Source organism: Schistocerca piceifrons, chromosome 2 (genome assembly GCF_021461385.2).
Source record: "Schistocerca piceifrons isolate TAMUIC-IGC-003096 chromosome 2, iqSchPice1.1, whole genome shotgun sequence".
Classification (NCBI taxonomy): Eukaryota; Metazoa; Arthropoda; class Insecta; order Orthoptera; family Acrididae; genus Schistocerca; species Schistocerca piceifrons.
In genome coordinates, this window is record NC_060139.1 from 117698548 (window position 1) to 117720657 (window position 22110).

The window sequence follows — 22110 nt, forward strand, 5'->3', positions numbered from 1 at the left end:
CTGCTAATAAAATTTGACAACTGCCCTGAGATTAATAGTAAATTAGCAATTTTTGTTTTGTTGTCACTAAGGGGATGTGCATTGGACATATACACATCACTGCTATTTGCTACAATTCAATAATTGCAGTTACTGACGCCGCCTACGTGCGATACTGTTCGGCTAATCTGGAGCTAAAATCGGCGTCCCTACGCATCACGGGGAAAGAATTCCACGTTAGACCTCGGGCAGCCGCGCATGCGCAGTGAAAGTGTTTCCATAACCTCGCCAGCCAGTTGGCGTCAGTTTGGCGTCGCGCAGCCGAACGAGTGGTCGCTGTAAGTACCACAGCTCCTCCGCTTGAATGCATTTTCTCACTTTACAGAACTGCGTAGAGGACTGGATCGCTTAGAGTGCATAGTATGCTAGTTTCAGAAGTGCTTGACATACATGGCTATCGTATTGTGTGAAGTTTACTAATGTATGTTGTTGACGAGTTCTGAGTGACAGTAGGCCGGCTTTATCACAGTAAACGGAAATTGCCGGCTGGTGTAGCCTAGCGGTTCTAGGCGCTTCACCCTGGAACCACGCGACGGCTACGGTCGCAGGTTCGAATCCTGCCTCGGGCATGGATGTGTGTGATGTCCTAAGGTTAGTTAGGTTTAAGTAGTTCTAAGTTCTAGGGGACTGATGACCTCAGAAGTTAAGCCCATAGTGCTCAGAGCCATTTTGAAACGGAAATTATATACAGAACTAAAAAAAGACGAGAAACAGAGTACAGTTACTATGCATTTTGTCCATGTTCCTAAGCTTTGAAAAACGCAAGGAGAAACGTATAAACAGCTTAGTATTAGAACATTGGTATTTTTTCGGAATGTAGGGGGTTCTGACTACTTTCTGGCCGTGCTGAGATAGACTTCCACTAAGTTTCTTATTATAGATACGCACTACACACACATATTTGAGCTTCAGATCAGTTTCATTTCGACAGCTCCACAGTCATTTTGTGGACTGTCTAACAAAATAGAGCTAGTTGTATATTTGCAATGGTTTCTCTGTGGAAATCTGGAGAAGCTGAAGGGATAGTGGGTATTTCTCTCTGTTTGATCGTGATCATTTTTAATTCTAACAATGTTGCAGTTTGTCGTGTGTGTTGAACAATATTTGTTGCACAAACAGTTAATGTTCATGGAGTAAACCATGCTCAGTGCAGATAGCTCTTGCTGGGTAGGCCCTACATACACAATGTACCTGTTTCAAGATTTATTGCGGGCATTGGCGCTCACACTAAAATAAACAACATATTGTGTCACGTATATGCTATGCTAGCAGTGAATCCGAAGTTCTGGAGAGACTGACTTCATAAGTTGCACATAGCTGTTTAATGTTCTTCGTCCAGCAGTTAGCTGTATGTTTCTGGCTTTTATTTAGTGAAGTAGAAACTTCTGCAGCACAGGTTTCAGTGTTCGATGCAAAATCTTGGAATAATTTCAGTAGTGTCCAGTTCTATGTGGGGAAAGAGAATAATTAGAAACTGTAAGTTTCTATTATTTCCTAGTTAGTTACCATCGAATGTTGCAGGCATGGCCTAATGGAGAAGCCATCTGCACATAACAGAAAGATCACTAACCGGATGCATTTTAGTTTTGACCATCGCAATCCAGTAAAACATCTTTAAATTGTGCTCCAAAACTCCATGGTTTTATGGAATTTGACTGGGCTCGATGTGTAGTAGTTACTGTCATACCACCGTTTAAAATTAAAGTTAGCAAAATGTATTGACAACATACTTTTTACCAAAAAATTTATGGAACAGAAAGTGAAAGTTACTAATTTATGCTAGTCAATTTAGAAACCCACAGAGTGTGTAATTTGCTTGAGTAACAATGAAATATGGACGCGAGATTTGCACTAATTATGCACTTCAGGAAAATGGCTGATAGGAGTTGCAGAACTGTCAAAAGTAGCAAGACGGTGTACAGCTGTGGACCGATATTCAACAGTTTCGCGTCGGTACCAATCTTACAGCAGCATACAATGCAGCAGACGTTGGCATTGTTATCGCTGTACTGAGATTTGTCTCATTGAGTCGCGTTTACTTTTTGTACAGATGAATTGCTGAACACAGTGCTGTCCGTAACGAAGTCAGGTTAGCTTGACAGTGAGGCTATCAGTGCCAGTCGTGTACCTCCGATTTGTTCAATTTAGCCAAATGTCATCAGACGCTGTGCCGAGTGTCTTTAAGGGCTGCTTTAATAATGCGCTGTAAAGTCTGCCGAAGAAATTAGTTGCAGCAGAATGAAGTACGGCAGTGGCCATTAAAATTGCAACGCGAAGGCGGCATTCAACAAACATTGACGTGAAGTGTCCTACATACAATGTAAGAATAAGTAAAGGATTAGCATTTGAACCCAACGACATCAAGTAGACGGGAGTGAGATAAACTACTTTCTGTACATAAGGGACGATTACACAGCGGGTTTATAATTCACTAATCACTTTTCAGTGTTGGGCGTTGTAAGAATGTAGTATAATGTCTCAAGTAAGGAGAGAAGTCTACCAGGTTGTGTCAGAATTTGACAACGACCACATCGTGGCTTGCCGAGATCGTGATTTATCATTACTGCTCACATTGATCAATAGGCCACAACTCATACAAATATGAAATCGATGAGCTCAGGAGTGTTACACTTTTGGCCATTAAAATTGTTACACCAAGAAGAAATGCAGATGATAAACGGGTATGCATCGGACAAATATATTATACTAGAACTGACATGTGATTACATTTTCACGCAATTTGGTTGAATAGATCCTGAGAAATAAGTACCCAGAACAACCACCTCTGGCCGTAATAACGGCCTTGATATGCCTGGGCATTGAGTCAAACAGAGCTTGGATGGCGTGTTCAGGTACAGCTGCCCATGCAGCTTCAACACGATACCACAGTTCATCCAGAGTAGTGACTGGGGTATTGTGACGAGCCAGATGCTCGGCAACCATTGACCAGACGTTTTCAGTTGGTGAGAGATCTGGAGAATGTGCTGGCCAGGGCAGCAGTCGAACATTTTCTGTATCCAGAAAGGCACGTACAGGACCTGCAACATGCGGTCGTGCATTATCCTGCTGAAATGTAGGGTTTCGCAGGGATCGAATGAAGGGTAGAGCCACGGGTCGTAACACATCTGAAATGTAACGTCCACTGTTCAAAGTGCTGTCAATGCGAACAAGAGGAGACCGGGACATGTAACCAATGGCACCCCATACCATCACGCCGGGTGATACGCCAGTATGGCAATGACGAATACACGCTTCCAAAGTGCGTTCAGCGTGATGTCGCCAAATATGGATGCGGACATCATGATGCTGTAAACAGAATCTGGATTCCTCCAAAAAAATGACGTTTTGCCATTCGTACGCTCAGGTTCGTCGTTGAGTACACCATCGCAGGCGCTCCTGTCTGTGATGCAGCGTCAAGGGTAACCGCAGCCATGTTATCCGAGCTGATAGTCCATGCTGCTGCAAACTTCGTCGAACTGTTCGTGCAGATGGTTGTTGTCTTGCAAACGTCCCCATCTGTTGACTCAGGGATCGAGACGTGGCTGCACGATCCGTTAGAGCGATGCGGATAAGATCCCTGTCATCTCGACTGCTAGTGATACGAGGCCGTTGGGATCCAGCACGGCGTTCCGTATTACCCTCCTGAACCCACAGATTCCATATTCTGCTGAAAGTGATTGGATCTCGACCAACGCGAGCAGCAATGTCGCGATACGATAAACCGCAATCGCGATAGGCTACAATCCGACCTTTATCAAAGTCGGAAACGTGATGGTACGCATTTCTCCTCCTTACACGAGGCATCACAACAACGTTTCACCAGGCAACGCCGGTCAACTGGTGTTTGTGTATGAGAAATCGGTTGGAAACTTTCCTCATGCCAGGTGTCGTCACCGGTTCCAACCTTGTGTGAATGCTCTGAAAACCTAATTATTTTCATATCACAGCATCATCTTCCCGTCGGTTAAATTTCGCGTCTGTAGCACGTCATCTTCGTGGTGTAGCAGTTTTAATGGCCAGTAGTGTGTATTCAACACGATACAGGAACTTAATGACCCGGAGCGACTATATTATTCCTGGCTTCTTCACTGTCGACCAGATCAGTATAGTACATTCGATACCGTAATAGTAGATTGTTTTCGAATGTCTTTTCGCCCTTCACACGCACCGACTGGAGTAGCACTACACGTAGGCCTCACCTCTGCATTTCACTCACCACCAAACACAAGCCAACGCACTGTTCCACAGAAGACCGAAAATACACATAAACACTCGATATCGTACAAGAATACTGAAAATTTAACTGGCCCTGGCCTCCTGCACTATTAACAGTGCAATTGGCAACAAAGCTAGGTGGTGGGCGACACACAGCACTTAGCGCCTGTTGCCTGCCAGCAGTAGGTATGGCTTTGAGGTATCTACACTCCTGGAAATGGAAAAAAGAACACATTGACACCGGTGTGTCAGACCCACCATACTTGCTCCGGACACTGCGAGAGGGCTGTACAAGCAATGATCACACGCACGGCACAGCGGACACACCAGGAACCGCGGTGTTCGCCGTCGAATGACGCTAGCTGCGCAGCCAGTTTGCCGTGGCATACGGAGCTCCATCGCAGTCTTTAACACTGGTAGCATGCCACGACAGCGTGGACGTGAACCGTATGTGCAGTTGACGGACTTTGAGCGAGGGCGTATAGTGGGCATGCGGGAGGCCGGGTGGACGTACCGCCGAATTGCTCAACACGTGGGGCGTGAGGTCTCCACAGTACATCGATGTTGTCGCCAGTGGTCGGCGGATGGTGCACGTGCCCGTCGACCTGGGACCGGACCGCAGCGACGCACGGATGCACGCCAAGACCGTAGGATCCTACGCAGTGCCGTAGGGGACCGCACCGCCACTTCCCAGCAAATTAGGGACACTGTTGCTCCTGGGGTATCGGCGAGGACCATTCGCAACCGTCTCCATGAAGCTGGGCTACGGTCCCGCACACCGTTAGGCCGTCTTCCGCTCACGCCCCAACATCGTGCAGCCCGCCTCCAGTGGTGTCGCGACAGGCGTGAATGGAGGGACGAATGGAGACGTGTCGTCTTCAGCGATGAGAGTCGCTTCTGCCTTGGTGCCAATGATGGTCGTATGCGTGTTTGGCGCCGTGCAGGTGAGCGCCACAATCAGGACTGCATACGACCGAGGCACACAGGGCCAACACCCGGCATCATGGTGTGGGGAGCGATCTCCTACACTGGCCGTACACCACTGGTGATCGTCGAGGGGACACTGAATAGTGCACGGTACATCCAAACCGTCATCGAACCCATCGTTCTACCATTCCTAGACCGGCAAGGGAACTTGCTGTTCCAACAGGACAATGCACGTCCGCATGTATCCCGTGCCACCCAACGTGCTCTAGAAGGTGTAAGTCAACTACCCTGGCCAGCACGATCTCCGGATCTGTCCCCCATTGAGCATGTTTGGGACTGGATGAAGCGTCGTCTCACGCGGTCTGCACGTCCAGCACGAACGCTGGTCCAACTGAGGCGCCAGGTGGAAATGGCATGGCAAGCCGTTCCACAGGACTACATCCAGCATCTCTACGATCGTCTCCATGGGAGAATAGCAGCCTGCATTGGCGCGAAAGGTGGATATACACTGTACTAGTGCCGACATTGTGCATGCTCTGTTGCCTGTGTCTATGTGCCTGTGGTTCTGTCAGTGTGATCATGTGATGTATCTGACCCCAGGAATGTGTCAACAAAGTTTCCCCTTCCTGGGACAATGAATTCACGGTGTTCTTATTTCAATTTCCAGGAGTGTAGTTTCGTGATAGTCACTAGCACCCGAAAGGATACGTACTGTTCACGCGGCCATGCAGGATCGTACAACCTCATCATGTACCTTGAGTCAGAAGTTTGTGTAGTTTGCAATAAGACAAGAATCCACCCAGGGAGTGCGACGACATACGGAGCACCACTGATTGTCAACACAGCCACCACTGTTGCAGATTCTCCTGCCGCAGCGACAGGGAGAAACGCGAACAACGACAAAAATGGACACATGAGTAGTAATCCCTAAACAAAGGAAGTAGGTTACAGTACGCTTGTTCGCCCGCTGCTTGAATACTGCTCAGCAGTGTGGGATCCGTACCAGATAGGGTTGATGGAAGAGATAGAGAAGATCCAATGGAGAGCAGCGCGCTTCGTTACAGGATCATTTAGTAATCGCGAAAGCGTTACGGAGTTGATAGATAAACTCCAGTGGAAGACTCTGCAGGAGAGACGCTCAGTAGCTCGGTACGGGCTTTTGTTGAAGTTTCGAGAACGTATCTTCACTGAAGAGTCAAGCAGTATATTGCTCCCTCCTACGTATATCTCGCGAAGAGACCATGAGGATAAAATCAGAGAGATTAGAGCCCACACAGAGGCATACCGACAATCCTTCTTTCTACGAACAATACGAGACTGGAATAGAAGGGAGAACCGATAGAGGTTCTCAAGGTACCCTCCGCCACTCACCGTCAGGTGGCTTGCGGAGTATGGATGTAGATGTAGATGTAGATGTAACAGTCATCTAAAAAGACTTCATTGTCGTCATTTTTTATATTTTCCGACTATGCTTCTACATTAGTGGAGATGCGGTTCGTTTTATGCAACTAAATGTAAGGTTTTTTATACTGTACTATACACATTTCAATTATTTTTATTTGTCAAGCTTCTTCAGTAGGCAAACATTGTGTTACGAAAAATTCTTACCTAACAACAAGAAAATAACTACAAAGTGTAATATAGTAAAAATCTGTTATTATTATGCAACACAATTATTATACCCAAAAGAAATATGTATTACAGGGCACTGAGCATGCTTCACGAGTAAAACAAAGCAAAACGCGTATGGCACAATACAAACAGCCTTTCATTTAGTAGCATTGATTATATGAACCACATTTCCCAGGCTATGCTATACTTGCACAAAAAGAAAAAGTTCGTTATTTGCTGCGCTTCCAGGTGTTACAATTTTAATGATCAATAGTGTATAATGAACTGACATTGATGCAAAATATAACCCTGTGGAATCGATTTAAGCATTTCTAAGAGATTATCGTGATCCATACAGTCAACTACAAAGTAAAAAGTGTTAGAATGTTGTTCAACAAGGTTTATTATATTTGGCGAGGAAATAAAGTAACTCTTTTCGAAACCAAACTGTGATATAATGTGTATATTAATTTACTTTGAGTACATTAATTTCTCAAAGTTTCTGGAAAAAAAAAATTCGTAAGGAAACTGAATGATAATTATTTCTTACCAGCTATAGTAGTTACAAAATTGTCCAGCAGTGTCACATTTTAACTCATCTGTGAAGTCTTTCTATACTAACTCATAAATTTAGAACACCTCTTTAGAACTGCATTCAGAATTTTTGAGAAATTTCAAAGTATTATTACTTTCAGAGTTTACTATTGCTAGTTCTTTTACTTAATTATATGTTGATGGAATGACGTTTTCAGTTTACACCCTTGCTTCTTACTTTGCACTATTTGGCCATATTTTTTCTCTCTGGAAGGTAATTAAAAATACGTACCAACCTGTATAATAATTCACAGTATAATTATTTTGTTTAATGGTGATACTACCGTGTATATTGTCTTGTTCTCTTGCCTCTTAATTCCATGTTGCTGTAAATATGTTATCAACCTTATTAATTTCTTAATTGACTATTTCTGCACCTTTCAATAACATTTTGAACATACACTATGTGATGAAAAGTATCCGGATACCCCAGAAAACATACGTTTTTCATATTAGGCGCATTACACTGCCAACTACTGCCAGGTACTCCAAATCAGCGACCTCAGTAGTCTTTAGACATTGTGAGAGAGCTGAATGGGTGCACCGCGAAACTCACGGGCTTTGAACGTGGTCAGGTGATACGATGTCACTAGTGTCATACGTCTGTACGTGAAGTTTCCACACTCCTAAACATCCCTAGGTCCACTTTTTCCGATGTGATAGTGAAGTGGAAACGTGAAGGGAGACGTACAGCACAAAAGCGTACAGGCCGACCTCGTCTGTTGATTGATAGAGACCGCTGACAGTTGAAGAGAGTCGTAATGTCTAATAGACAAACATCTATCCAGACTATCACACAGGAATTCCAAACTGCATCAGGATCCTCTGCAAGTTCTATGACAGTTTGGCGGGAGGTGAGAAAACTTGGATTTCATGGTCGAGCGGCTGCTCAGAGCCTCACATCACTCCGGTAAATGCCAATCGACGCCTCGCTTGGTGTAAGGAGTGGAAACGTTGGACGACTGAACAGTGGAAAACGTTGTGTGGAGTGACGAATCACGGTACACAACGTGGCGATCCGATGGCAGGATGTGGGTATGGCAAATGCCTGGTGAACGTCATCTGCCAGTGTGTATAGTGCCAACAGTAAAATTTGGAGGCGGTGGTGTTATGGTGTGGCAGTGTTTTTCACGGACGCGGCTTGCACTCCTTGTTGTTTTACGTGGCACTATCACAGCACAGGCCTACACTGATGTTTTAAGCACCTACTTGCTTCCCACTGTTGAAGAGCAGTTCGGGGATGGGGATTGCATCTTTCAACACGACCGAGCACCTGTTCATAATGCACGGACTGTGGCGAAGTGGTTAAACGGCAATAACATCCCTGTAATGGACTGGGCTGCACAGAGTCCTGACCTGAATCCTATAGAGCACCTTTGGGATGTTTTGGAACGTCGACTTCGTGCCAGGTCTCACCGACCGACATCGATACCTCTCCTCAGTGCAGCACCTGATTGAACTTATGCCTGCGAGAGTGGAAGCTGTCATCAAGGCTAAGGGTGGGCCAACACCATACTGAATTCCAGCATTACCGATGGAGGGCACCACTGACTTTTAAGTCATTGTCAGTCAGGTGTCCAGATACTTTTGATCACATAGTGTCTCACAGCTTTTTCATGTTTGCTGTTTACTTTTAATTCTTTTAGTCATCAAAGAGTTTTGTGTTTTCAATGGAGCTCTTGGACAAAGTTTTAGCAAAGCTTTCTTCGTTAATATTGATACAGTGACCAGTAAATACATGGAATTTCATGTTAAAGCCTTATCAGTTTTAAACAGCATCCTTTTCTACCACTCGTGAATAACTTTTTCAAAAATTTTCTTAGTGTTATAAATTTTTTTATCCAAATGCCTATAACTGTAAATTGCTCTATAGTTCATTGATCAGCTGTCTGTAGCACTTATTTGCAGTCCAATATGCTGATACTTCAATACAGCAGCAGTTTGTGGCAACTGTTACCTGTAAGCTCACTCACCTTTCCAGTTTTCCTGTCAAGTTCATCAAAGAGCAAGCATTTGAACCACATTGCGCAATGTAACTGTTACATTAGTGTAAAGAAATAGAGATGAATAACTGTAATTGTGGAAACACAAAATATGACAAATACTGTAAACAATCGTCAGTATTTCCCTATAAACTAGACTCTTGGAATTTTTGTAGGAAATAAGTGCTCAATGAATTAAATAGACACATGATTCGAAGACAGAAGAGTATTGCGCACACAATGTCTCAGTTGTGGTTGTCCTTTTACTGTGATCAAATGGTTGTTTAAGTAACGGTTGTATCATAATGTATACTAAGATGGTATCCGAAAGAACAGATACCATCGGTGACCATGCAGCTCGTTAGAATGAAATTACAATGAAATAAACGCCCTTAGTTGCTTACAGGCGTTGACTACATAAACGGGGACAGATGAAAATGTGTGCCCCGACCGGGACTCGAACCCGGGATCTCCTGTTTACATGGCAGACGCTCTATCCATCTGAGCCACCGAGGACACAGAGGATAGTGCGACTGCAGGGATTTATCTCTGGCACACCTCCCGCGAAACCCACATTCTCAACGTATCGTCCCGCACTACATTCGTAGTGCCCCCGCCCATTATACTCATTACTCGCGGCGCGTTGCCGATTCCCGTAAGAGTTCGGGCACTGTTTGTGCATTCGCACAGAAGAAGAAGATGGTCAAGTGACCGGTGAGCCTTAACTATATATACACATGTCCGAAAGAACAGATACCATCTTAGTATATGTCCTGATCATAGTTTTCCACTTTCAAATTAATGCGAGCCTACTCATTTTACCTCTTGTTGACTAGCGTTCAAAGTATGTCTGGTTAACTAAATAATTCTGTGGCTCGCAACAAGAAAATGTAAATCTGTAGGGGTTAAGTTACGTCCTTAGGTTAGTTAGGTTTAGGTAGTTTTAAGTTCTAGGGGACTGATGACCTCAGAAGTTAAGTCCCATAGTGCTCAGAGCCATTTGAACCATTTTTTTGAAATCATCTAATTTTTTTAACCTGTAACCATTTGTTTGCTTATACGTGCACATCACATCTACTGATTTGCCTGCCATTCTGATAATTCATTCTTGGTACGTCTCTTATTTTTATGTAGTAGTGTAAAATGTAACAAGTCGAATAAGAAATATCAGGCATTTTTACACTTTTTATAACTTAACCCCTACAGATATACATTTTCTTGTTGCGAGCCACAAAATTATTTAGTTAAGCAGACATACTTTGAACGCTAGTCAACAAGAGGTAAAATGAGTAGGCTCGCATTAATTTGAAAGTAGAAGACTATGATCAGCAGCTATGCCACAAATTATGGCACGGAAGAGAAGTAGTTTCGTGACAGCGCATTATGCAGACGCTCATTTCAGACCCTCATGAGGTTATTTATTTTCCATTGACATACAGTAATGGAAATCAGTATAAAGACATGGATGTTTGCAGGAAAATTAATATTGTTGATTGGAATAGTTATGCACGCTGTATATATATGTAATGGTATGAAATCCAGTGCAGCGACAAATGCAGTCAAATTGTATCGCGTTTGATGACAGTAGTACAGTATGTAGCAAGATATCGATGATTCAGGTGGCAGAGGTTGGAACTTGGTACAAAGATAATCTGTTATGTGCGGTGTTAGGTGTACGTACATGCCTTTACTGCATATATGAAACATGACCATTAGTGACAGTGAATGTTATCATCATTCTGCAGACATTTATTTAAGGATCTAGGGATATTCACAGTAGCTTCTCAGTATATATACTCTCTTATGAAATTTGTTATTAACAACCAAACCCAATTCAAAAGTAATAGCAGTGTGCATAACTACAATACTAGGAGAAAGGACGATCTTCACTATTCAAGATTAAATCTAACTTTGGCACAGAAAGGGGTGAATTATACTGGCACTAAAGTCTTTGGTCACTTACCAAATAGTATCAAAAGTCTGACAGATAACCAACAAGTATTTAAGAAAACATTAAAAGAATTTCTGAATGACAACTCCTTCTACTCCATAGAGGAATTTTTAGATATAAATTAAGAAAAAAAAGAAAAAAAAACAAAAATATTAAAAAAAATAAAAATAAAAAATAAAGAAAAACAAAAAAACACAAAAAAATAAAGTTGTTATATTAACTTAAGTATGTTGTTAAATTAACCTAATTATGTCATGTATTGGAAAATTCGACTCGTTCCACATCATTACGAAATATCGTATTCATGATCCATGGAACTAGTATTAATCTAATCTAATCTAATCTAATCTAAAACCACGATTGTGACAGTGCAACGGGGAAAACTGTTGTCATGTGATGAAAAAGCAAAAATCGGTACATACAAGGAGATGGGAGTCTCTAACCGTCAAATTGCTAAGAATGTTAATTGCTCAAGTACAGTGATTGATAATTTCGTTAGACTGGTCGCAAGATGTGGACAGAACGGAAAATACTGGCAAAACAGAGAATAATATGAGGCATGTAAAGGGTTATTTTGGGCAAAAAAAGAGCCAAAAACTGTTATTCTTCTCAGCTTGTTGCTGATTTACAGTTGCCAGTAGCTACCAGATGTGTACGAAAAATTTTGTCACATGACAAACGTCTTGCAGTCAAGAAACGACTGCAGAAACCTTCATTAACATCCAACCATAAACAGGCTAGATTGTAGTTTGCTGAAAAATATGTGTCATGGACTTCAGAACGGGATGATGACAAGAAGTTATTTAGAGGGCAGGATGGATTTCAGTATTATTAGCATGATATGGGAATAGAGCAGCAGGTAAGAAAGAGGAGAATTTTTGGTGGTGGAAGTACTATGATTTGGGCAGCCTTCCTTGCTAAAGATAAGTCACACATTGCTTGGCTGAACAATAGAATGAGGTGCTTGAAACAGAATTGGTTAGAATGCATGAGGACCTATCCGACGAAAGTCTGATGCTTCAACAAGATAATGCATCTGTGTATGGTTCTGCTAGAACCAAAAAGTGGTTTGAAGATAAAGATATCGATGTCTAGCCCTGGCCTGCAAGTAGTGCGGATTTGAACCCCATGGTAAACATTTTTGGAATACTTGCAAAGCACATTTATCTCAATGAAAGGCAATTTTAGGCCGTATGTGAGCTGAAAAGGGCGATATGAAAAGATTGGCGCCAATTTCGCTGCAAGAACTACAAACCCTAACAAAATCAATACTGAAGAGAATTTTTTATGTAATTGGGAAGAACAGACGTTGGCCAAAGTACTAACAATACAATAATACAACGTGACAGTAAGTGCCGTTATACGAATTTCCATCAAGAAACACAAACGCCTTATTTTGTTACGCGTGTAATGAAAGAAACTTCGTAATTCCGTCAAGATTGTTTATGTTTTATATGTAGCTACTACTTTCACAGTAAATTCGATACATGTATGCTTCAGACACTATGTTACTACTTTCGTGAAACCCTGCCTTTATGCTGATTTCCGCTACTGTACATTACAGGAGGCATCACAATGCTACTAGATCTGATCAAAGACCACTCCTTTGAATGTAGGAAGAGTTAGAAACCATAAAAAGGCCATTTTGATTATTCATCGAACAACGAAGCTCAGCTTATCTTGGATATACTGCACTCACACACACACACACACACACACACACACACCGTACCCCGGCCATGCCCTTGCCCATCGCACGGCGTTGGGAACCCACTGTCACGTTCATAGGTGCGAGCGCATCGGCTATTTACAGGGTGTTTCAAAAATGACCGGTATATTTGAAACGGCAGTAAAAACTAAACGAGCAGCGATAGAAATACACCGTTTGTTGCAATATGCTTGGGACAACAGTACATTTTCAGGCAGACAAACTTTCGAAATTACGGTAGCTACAATTTTCAACAACAGATGGCGCTGCGGTCTGGGAAACTCTATAGTACGATATTTTCCACATATCCACCATGCGTAGCAATAATATGGCGTAGTCTCTGAATGAAATTACCCGAAACCTTTGACAACGTGTCTGGCGGAATGGCTTCACATGGAGATGAGATGTACTGCTTCAGCTGTTCAATTGTTTCTGGATTCTGGCGGTACACCTGGTCTTTCAAGTGTCCCCACAGAAAGAAGTCACAGGGGTTCATGTCTGACGAATAGGGAGGCCAATCCACGCCGCCTCCTGTATGTTTCGGATAGCCTAAAGCAATCACACGATCATCGAAATATTCATTCAGGAAATTAAAGACGTCGGCCGTGCGATGTGGCCGGGCACCATCTTGCATAAACCACGAGGTGTTCGCAGTGTCGTCTAAGGCAGTTTGTACCGCCACAAATTCACGAAGAATGTCCAGATAGCGTGATGCAGTAATCGTTTCGGATCTGAAAAATGGGCCAATGATTCCTTTGGAAGAAATGGCGGCCCAGACCAGTACTTTTTGAGGATGCAGGGACGATGGGACTGCAACATGGGGCTTTTCGGTTCCCCATATGCGCCAGTTCTGTTTATTGACGAAGCCATCCAGGTAAAAATAAGCTTCGTCAGTAAACCAAATGCTGCCCACATGCATATCGCCGTCATCAATCCTGTGCACTATATCGTTAGCGAATGTCTCTCGTGCAGCAATGGTAGCGGCGCTGAGGGGTTGCCGCGTTTGAATTTTGTATGGATAGAGGTGTAAACTCTGGCGCATGAGACGATACGTGGACGTTGGCGTCATTTGGACCGCAGCTGCAACACGGCGAACGGAAACCTGAGGCCGCTGTTGGATCACCTGCTGCACTAGCTGCGCGTTGCCCTCTGTGGTTGCCGTACGCGGTCGCCCTACCTTTCCAGCACGTTCATCCGTCACGTTCCCAGTCCGTTGAAATTTTTCAAACAGATCCTTTATTATATCGCTTTTCGGTCCTTTGGTTACATTAAACCTCCGTTGAAAACTTCGTCTTGTTGCAACAAAACTGTGTTCTAGGCGGTGGAATTCCAACACCAGAAAAATCCTCTGTTCTAAGGAATAAACCATGTTGTCCACAGCACACTTGCACGTTGTGAACAGCACACGCTTACAGCAGAAAGACGACGTACAGAATGGCGCTCCCACAGACTGCGTTGTCTTCTATATCTGTCACATCACTTGCAACGCCATCTGTTGTTGAAAATTGTAACTACTGTAATTTCGAAAGTTTGTCCGCCTGAAAATGTACTGTTGTCCCAAGCATATTGCAACAAATGGTGTATTTCTATCGCTGCTCGTTTAGTTTTTATTGCCGTTTCAAATATACCGGTCATTTTTGAAACACCCTGTATACGGGCATTGCCATTTAATACACTTGTACTGTTGTAAATCTCCGGTGCCGACTTGTTACAGTAAATAAAAGAAAAATTCTGCGAGGTGCCGGAAAGCCGTTACGGCAGAAATTAAGCCCTGGGTTTACCATCCGAAAAGTGCTAGCGCCGTTCCAGGCTGTCTGGATGCGGATATGGTCGCCACATTCAGCAACGTTTGTAATCTGGAACGTAAACGTGATAGGCAATTAACAAGTGTTGCCCTCACACGTGGAAATTAAAATGTGACTCTTTCAATGCTTTATTCGACATTTCTCTTCCGCATATCCTTGCAAATTTCTCATTCTTCTCCGATCACTACTTTTCGTGGGGGAACTCTCAAGCAGTGAAAGTTTAATTGTAGCCACCCTGTGTTTACATGTAAATGTAGAAGTTTGTGACAGATGACTGGTTACACTATCTACGGAATGTCAAAAAATGGTTTTTATAACCAAATTACACTATTGGCAATTAAAATTGCTACACCACGAAGATGACGTGCTACATACGCGAAATTTTAACCGACAGGAAGAAGATGCTGTTATATGCAAATGATTAGCTTTTCAGAGCATTCACACAAGGTTGGCGCCGGTGGCGACATCTACAACGTGCTGACACGAGGACAGTTTCCAACCGATTTCTCATACACAAACAGCAGTTGACCGGCGTTGCCTGGTAAAACGTTGTTGTGGTGCCTTGTGTAAGGAGGAGAAATGCGTACCATCACGTTTCCGACTTTGATAGAGGTCGGATTGTAGCCTATCGCGATTGCGGTTTATCATATCGCGACATTGCTGCTCGCGTTGGTCGAGATCCAATGACTGTTAGCAGAATATGGAATCGGTGGGTTCAGGAGGGGAATAAGGAAGCCCGTGCTTGATCCCAACGGCCTCGTATCACTAGAAGTCGAGATGACAGGCATTATATCCGCATGGCTGTAACGGATCGTGCAGCCACATCTCGATCCCTGAGTCAACAGATGAGGACGTTTGCAAGACAACAACCGTCTGCACGAACAGTTCGACGACGTTTGCAGCAGCATGGACTATCAGCTCGGAGACCAAGGCTGCAGTTACCCTTGACGCTGCATCACAGACAGGAGCGCCTGCGATGGTGTACTCAACGACGAACCTGGGTGCACGAATGGCAGACCGTCATTTTTTCGGATGAATCCAGGTTCTGTTTACAGCATCATGATGGTCGCATCCGTGTTTGGCGACATATTGGTGAACACACATTGGAAGCGTGTATTCGTCATCGCCATACTGGCGTATCACCCGGCGTGATGGTATGGGGTGCCATTGGTTACACCTCTCGGTCACCTCTTGTTCACATTGACGGCACTTTGAACAGTGGACGTTACAATTCAGATATGTTACGACCCGTGGCCCTACCCTTCATTCGATCCCTGCGAAACCCTACATTTCAGCAGGGTAATGCACGACCGCATGTTGCAGGTCCTGTAGGGGCCTTTCTGGATACAGAAAATGTTCGACTGCTGCCCTATCCAGCACATTCTACAGATCTCCAGCAATAGAAAACGTCTGGTCAATGGTGGCCGAGCAACTGGCTCGTCACAATACGCCAGTCACTACTTTTGATAAACTGTGGTATCGTGTTGAAGCTGCATGGGCAGCTGTACCTGTACACGCCATCCAAACTCTATTTGACTCAATGCTCAGGCGTATCAAGGCCATTATTACGGCCAGAGGTGGTTCTCAGTACCGATTTCTCACGATCTATGCACCCAAATTGCGTGAAAATGTAATCGCATGGCAGCTCTAGTATAATATGTTTGTCCAATGAATACCCGTTTATCATCCGCATTTCTTCTTGGTGTAGCAATCTTAGTGGCCAGTAGTATATCTCTTAAAGCTAGAGAGAAAAGAGATAGAGAGAGAGAATCTTATAATTTACTTACCATTTATATTGCGTAATTTTTGTTTTAATGGAGTGAACGTTATTTCAGACATTAATATGGTAATAAGGCGGGTATCACAACGGCATCAAACAAGGACTGGAGTACACTATGACTTTCTTGGGCAAAGTGCTTCTTTTGGTAGCAGTCCACACGTATTTAAATGGCGTTGGTGGAATTAACCAAGAGACGTCTTCACCCTACTGCTTTCGCGATGCTGCCACCTGCAACATTAGTCTGGTAAAATCAGTATTAATTTATTTCCACGAATGTGGTGTCTCATCACATTGTAACGAATAACTGCGTATATACAGGAAGTCAGTTCATGTAACCGTTGGACCGGAATTTTATACGTGAATGAGACACTATTTTTGTTGACTTGAAAGATTCTTCAGCGAACAGACAAGTAGGCTCGAATATGAGTTGCCAATGTAAGTTATTAGTTGAAGAGCCATAATTAGTTAAAATAATCTTCCGGAAAATGTTGAATGTGTCTGTGATCAGATGTCAGTCACATCAGCATCAACACTGTCCATAATTTAATCTCATTTAGATGAGTCTAAGACTAGGTTTGCGTAGTGACTTTAGTCACGTGTTTCATGAATCTTAAGCAAAGTAGTCTTGTTTTGAAAAAAACATTTAGGCCTCCAAATACACTCCTGGAAATTGAAATAAGAACACCGTGAATTCATTGTCCCAGGAAGGGGAAACTTTGTTGACACATTCCTGGGGTCAGATACATCACATGATCACACTGACAGAACCACAGGCACATAGACACAGGCAACAGAGCATGCACAATGTCGGCACTAGTACAGTGTATATCCACCTTTCGCGCCAATGCAGGCTGCTATTCTCCCATGGAGACGATCGTAGAGATGCTGGATGTAGTCCTGTGGAACGGCTTGCCATGCCATTTCCACCTGGCGCCTCAGTTGGACCAGCGTTCGTGCTGGACGTGCAGACCGCGTGAGACGACGCTTCATCCAGTCCCAAACATGCTCAATGGGGGACAGATCCGGAGATCGTGCTGGCCAGGGTAGTTGACTTACACCTTCTAGAGCACGTTGGGTGGCACGGGATACATGCGGACGTGCATTGTCCTGTTGGAACAGCAAGTTCCCTTGCCGGTCTAGGAATGGTAGAACGATGGGTTCGATGACGGTTTGGATGTACCGTGCACTATTCAGTGTCCCCTCGACGATCACCAGTGGTGTACGGCCAGTGTAGGAGATCGCTCCCCACACCATGATGCCGGGTGTTGGCCCTGTGTGCCTCGGTCGTATGCAGTCCTGATTGTGGCGCTCACCTGCACGGCGCCAAACACGCATACGACCATCATTGGCACCAAGGCAGAAGCGACTCTCATCGCTGAAGACGACACGTCTCCATTCGTCCCTCCATTCACGCCTGTCGCGACACCACTGGAGGCGGGCTGCACGATGTTGGGGCGTGAGCGGAAGACGGCCTAACGGTGTGCGGGACCGTAGCCCAGCTTCATGGAGACGGTTGCGAATGGTCCTCGCCGATACCCCAGGAGCAACAGTGTCCCTAATTTGCTGGGAAGTGGCGGTGCGGTCCCCTACGGCACTGCGTAGGATCCTACGGTCTTGGCGTGCATCCGTGCGTCGCTGCGGTCCGGTCCCAGGTCGACGGGCACGTGCACCTTCCGCCGACCACTGGCGACAACATCGATGTACTGTGGAGACCTCACGCCCCACGTGTTGAGCAATTCGGCGGTACGTCCACCCGGCCTCCCGCATGCCCACTATATGCCCTCGCTCAAAGTCCGTCAACTGCACATACGGTTCACGTCCACGCTGTCGCGGCATGCTACCAGTGTTAAAGACTGCGATGGAGCTCCGTATGCCACGGCAAACTGGCTGACACTGACGGCGGCGGTGCACAAATGCTGCGCAGCTAGCGCCATTCGATGGCCAACACCGCGGTTCCTGGTGTGTCCGCTGTGCCGTGCGTGTGATCATTGCTTGTACAGCCCTCTCGCAGTGTCCGGAGCAAGTATGGTGGGTCTAACACACCGGTGTCAATGTGTTCTTTTTTCCATTTCCAGGAGTGTATTTAACTGATTCACAGATATCTAGCTCGCGTACAGATTAATATATAATGTTATGAAAAATATGATAAAATCAACCAGATTGATCACATTGTTAAACAAATTTGTAGAAAGGTCTGTGAATTGGACGGAATTTCCCAAAACGGACATTTTCTTTTTCCAGTTAAGACGAATTTTCCTGTTCGTCGCAACACTGGATAAATGATGAATTTTTTCATTCTCGCGTAATTCACTTCATTTTGAGCCAAAGGCAAGTTAGTGATAAGTAACGAACGCCACTATTTCTTCTAAAACTGTAACTACGGACATTAATACTTACGCTGAATCAAGTTGGCTTATTTATATGGAAATTTATGCGCCAATTTTATATACTGCAAGGCTGTTGTTGTTGTTGTTGTTGTTGTTGTGGTCTTCAGTCCTGAGACTGGTTTGATGCAGCTCTCCATGCTACTCTATCCTATGCAAGCTTCTTCAACTCCCAGTATCTACTGCAACCTACATACTTCTGAATCTGTTTAATGTATTCATCTCTTGGTCTCCCTCTACGATTTTTACCCTCCGCGCTGCCCTCCAGTACTAAATTGCCTCAGAATATGTCCTACCAACCGATCCCTTCTTCTAGTCAAGTTGTGCCACAACTTTCTCTTTCCAATTCTATTCAATACCTCCTCATTAGTTATGTGATCTACCCATCTAATCTTCAGCATTATTCTGTAGCAACACATTTCAAAAGCTTCTACTCTCTTTTTGTCTAAACTATTTATCGTTCACTTTTCACTTCCATACATGGCTACACTCCATACAAATACTTTCAGAAACGACGTCCTGACACTTAAATCTATACTCGATGTTAACAAATTTCTTTTCTTCAGAAACGCTTTCCTTGTCATTGCAGGTCTATATTTTATATCCTCTCTACTTCGACCATCATCAGTTATTTTGCTCCCCAAATAGCAAAACTCCTTTACTACTTTAAGTGTCTCATTTCCTAATCTAATTCCCTCAGCATCACCCGATTTAATTCGACTACATTCCATTATCCTCGTTTTGCTTTTGTTGATGTTCATCTTATATCCTCCTTTCAAGACACTGTCCATTCCGGTCAGCTGCTCTTCCAGGTCCTTTGCTGTCTCTGACAGAATTCAAATGGTTCAAATGGCTCTGAGCACTATGGGACTTAACATCTATGGCCATAGTCCCCTAGAACTTAGAACTACTTAAACCTAACTAACCTAAGGACATCACACAACACCCAGCCATCACGAGGCAGAGAAAATCCCTGACCCCGCCGGGAATCGAACCCGGGAACCCGGGCGTGGGAAGCGACCACGAGATGCGGGCTCTGACAGAATTACAATGTCATCGGCGAACCTCAAAGTTTTTATTTCTTCTCCATGGAGTTTAGTTCCTACTCCAAATTCTTCTTTTGTTTCCTTTACTTGAATAACATCGGTGATAAGCTACAACCCTGTCTCGCTCCCTTCCAAACCACTGCTTCCCTTTCATGTCCCTTGACTCTTATAACTGCCATCTGGTTTCTGTACAAATTGTAAATAGCCTTTCGCTCCCTGTATTTAACCCCTGCCCCCTTCAGAAATCGAAACAGAGTATTCCAGCTCAACATTGTCAAAAGCTTGCTCTAAGCCTGCAAATGATACACTATGTGATCTAAAGTATCCGGACACTCCCAAAAACATACTTTTTTTCATATAAGGAGCATTGTACTGCCACCTGATTGCCAGGTACTCCATATCAGCGACCTCGTTAGCAACAAAATAGGGAGCAAAATAGGGCGCTCCACGGATCTCACGGTCTTCGAACTTGGCCAGGTGATTGTGTGTCACTTGTGTCATACGTCTGTACGCGAGATTTCCACACTCCTAAACATCCATAAGTCCACTGTTTCCGATGTGATAGTGAAGTGGAAACGTGTAGGGACACGTACAGCACAAAAGCGTACAGGCCGACCTCGTCTGTTGATTGACAGAGACCGCCAACAGTTGAAGAGGGTCGTAATAGGCAGACATCTATCCAGACTATCACACAGGAATTCCAAACTGCATCAGGATCCACTGCAGGTACTATGACAGTTAGGCGGGAGGTGAGGAAACTAGGATTTCACAGTCGAGCGGCTGCTCATAAGCCACACATCACACCGGTAAATGCCAAACGACGCCTCGCTTGGCGTAAGGAGCTTAAACTTTGGACGATTGAACAGTAGAAAAGCGTTGTGTGTAGTAACGAATCACGGTACAATGTGGCGATCCGATGGCAGCGTGTGGGTATGGCGAATGCCCGGTGAACGTAATCTGCCAGCGTGTGTAGTGCCAACAGAAAAATTCAGAGGCTGTTATGGTGTGGTCGTGCTTTTCATGGAGGGGGCTTGCACCCCTTGTTGTTTTGCGGGGCACTATCACAGCACAGGCCTACATTGATGTTTGCACCTACTTGCTTGCCACGGTTGAAGAGAAATTCGGGGATGGTGTCTGCATCTTTCAACACGACCGAGCCCCTGGTCATAATGCACGGCCTGTGATGGAGTGGTTACAGGACAATAACATCCCTGTAATGGACTGGGCTGCACAGAGTCGTGACCTCAATCCTATAGAACACCTTTGGGATGTTTTGGAACGCCGACTTCGTGCCAGGCGTCACCGACCGACATCGACACCTCTCCTCAGTGCAGCACTCCGTAAAGAATGGGCTGCCATTCCTCAAGAAACCTCCCGGCACCTGGTTGAACGTATGCCTGCGAGAGTGGAAGCTGTTATCAAGGCTAAGGGTGGGTCAACACCATACTGAATTCCAGCATTACCGATGGAGGGCGCCACGAACTTGTAAGTCATTTTCAGCCAGGTGTCCGGATACCTTTGATCACATAGTGTATAAAAGTATTTGTGCCTTTCCTTAACCTATCTTCTAAGATATGTCGTAGAGTCAGTATTGCTACGCGTTTGCCCTCATTTCTGCAGAATACAAATTGAACTTTCCCGAAGTAGGCTGCTACCAGTTTTCTCATTCTTCTGTAAATAATTCGTATTAGTATCTTGCAACCATGACTTATTGAACAGTTAGTTCGATAATATTCATACCTGTCTATAGTCTCCAAATGTACTAACGACTGAAAAGCCTAAACGTATTGACTTAATGATTTCTCTTTTCTTTAAGAATTCACTGGTGTTTTTGTTGTGGTCTTCAGTCCCGAGACTGGTTTGATGCAGCTCTCCATGCTACTCTATCCTGTGCAAGCTTCTTCATCTCCCAGTACCTACTGCAGCCTACATCCTTCTGAATCTGCTTAGTGTATTCATCTCTTGGTCTCCCTCTACGATTTTTACCCTCCACGCTGGCCTCCAGTACTAAATTGGTGATCCCTTGATGCCTCAGAACATGTCCTACCAACCGATCCCTTCTTCTAGT

At 44.3% G+C, this 22110-nt stretch overlaps 1 protein-coding gene across 7 annotated transcripts in view; it reads left to right on the top strand.

Annotated features, from left to right (window-relative positions):
* Window positions 1-286: 286 nt before the first annotated feature.
* The window catches only part of LOC124776819 (leukocyte elastase inhibitor-like), a 221034-nt gene continuing 199210 nt past the window's right edge, over window positions 287-22110 (top strand). For 6 of the 7 annotated variants that reach the window (XR_007015656.1, XR_007015655.1, XM_047251969.1 and 3 more), the window contains exon 1: window positions 16713-16856. Coding sequence is in view for 4 of the 7 variants with exons in the window: in XM_047251969.1 (XP_047107925.1) it covers window positions 16728-16856 (129 nt within the window). In the remaining 3 variants the exon portion in view is untranslated. Of the gene's footprint in view, window positions 318-16712; window positions 16857-22110 lie in introns of those variants that run through there. The other variant, XM_047251974.1, reaches the window with a different exon arrangement.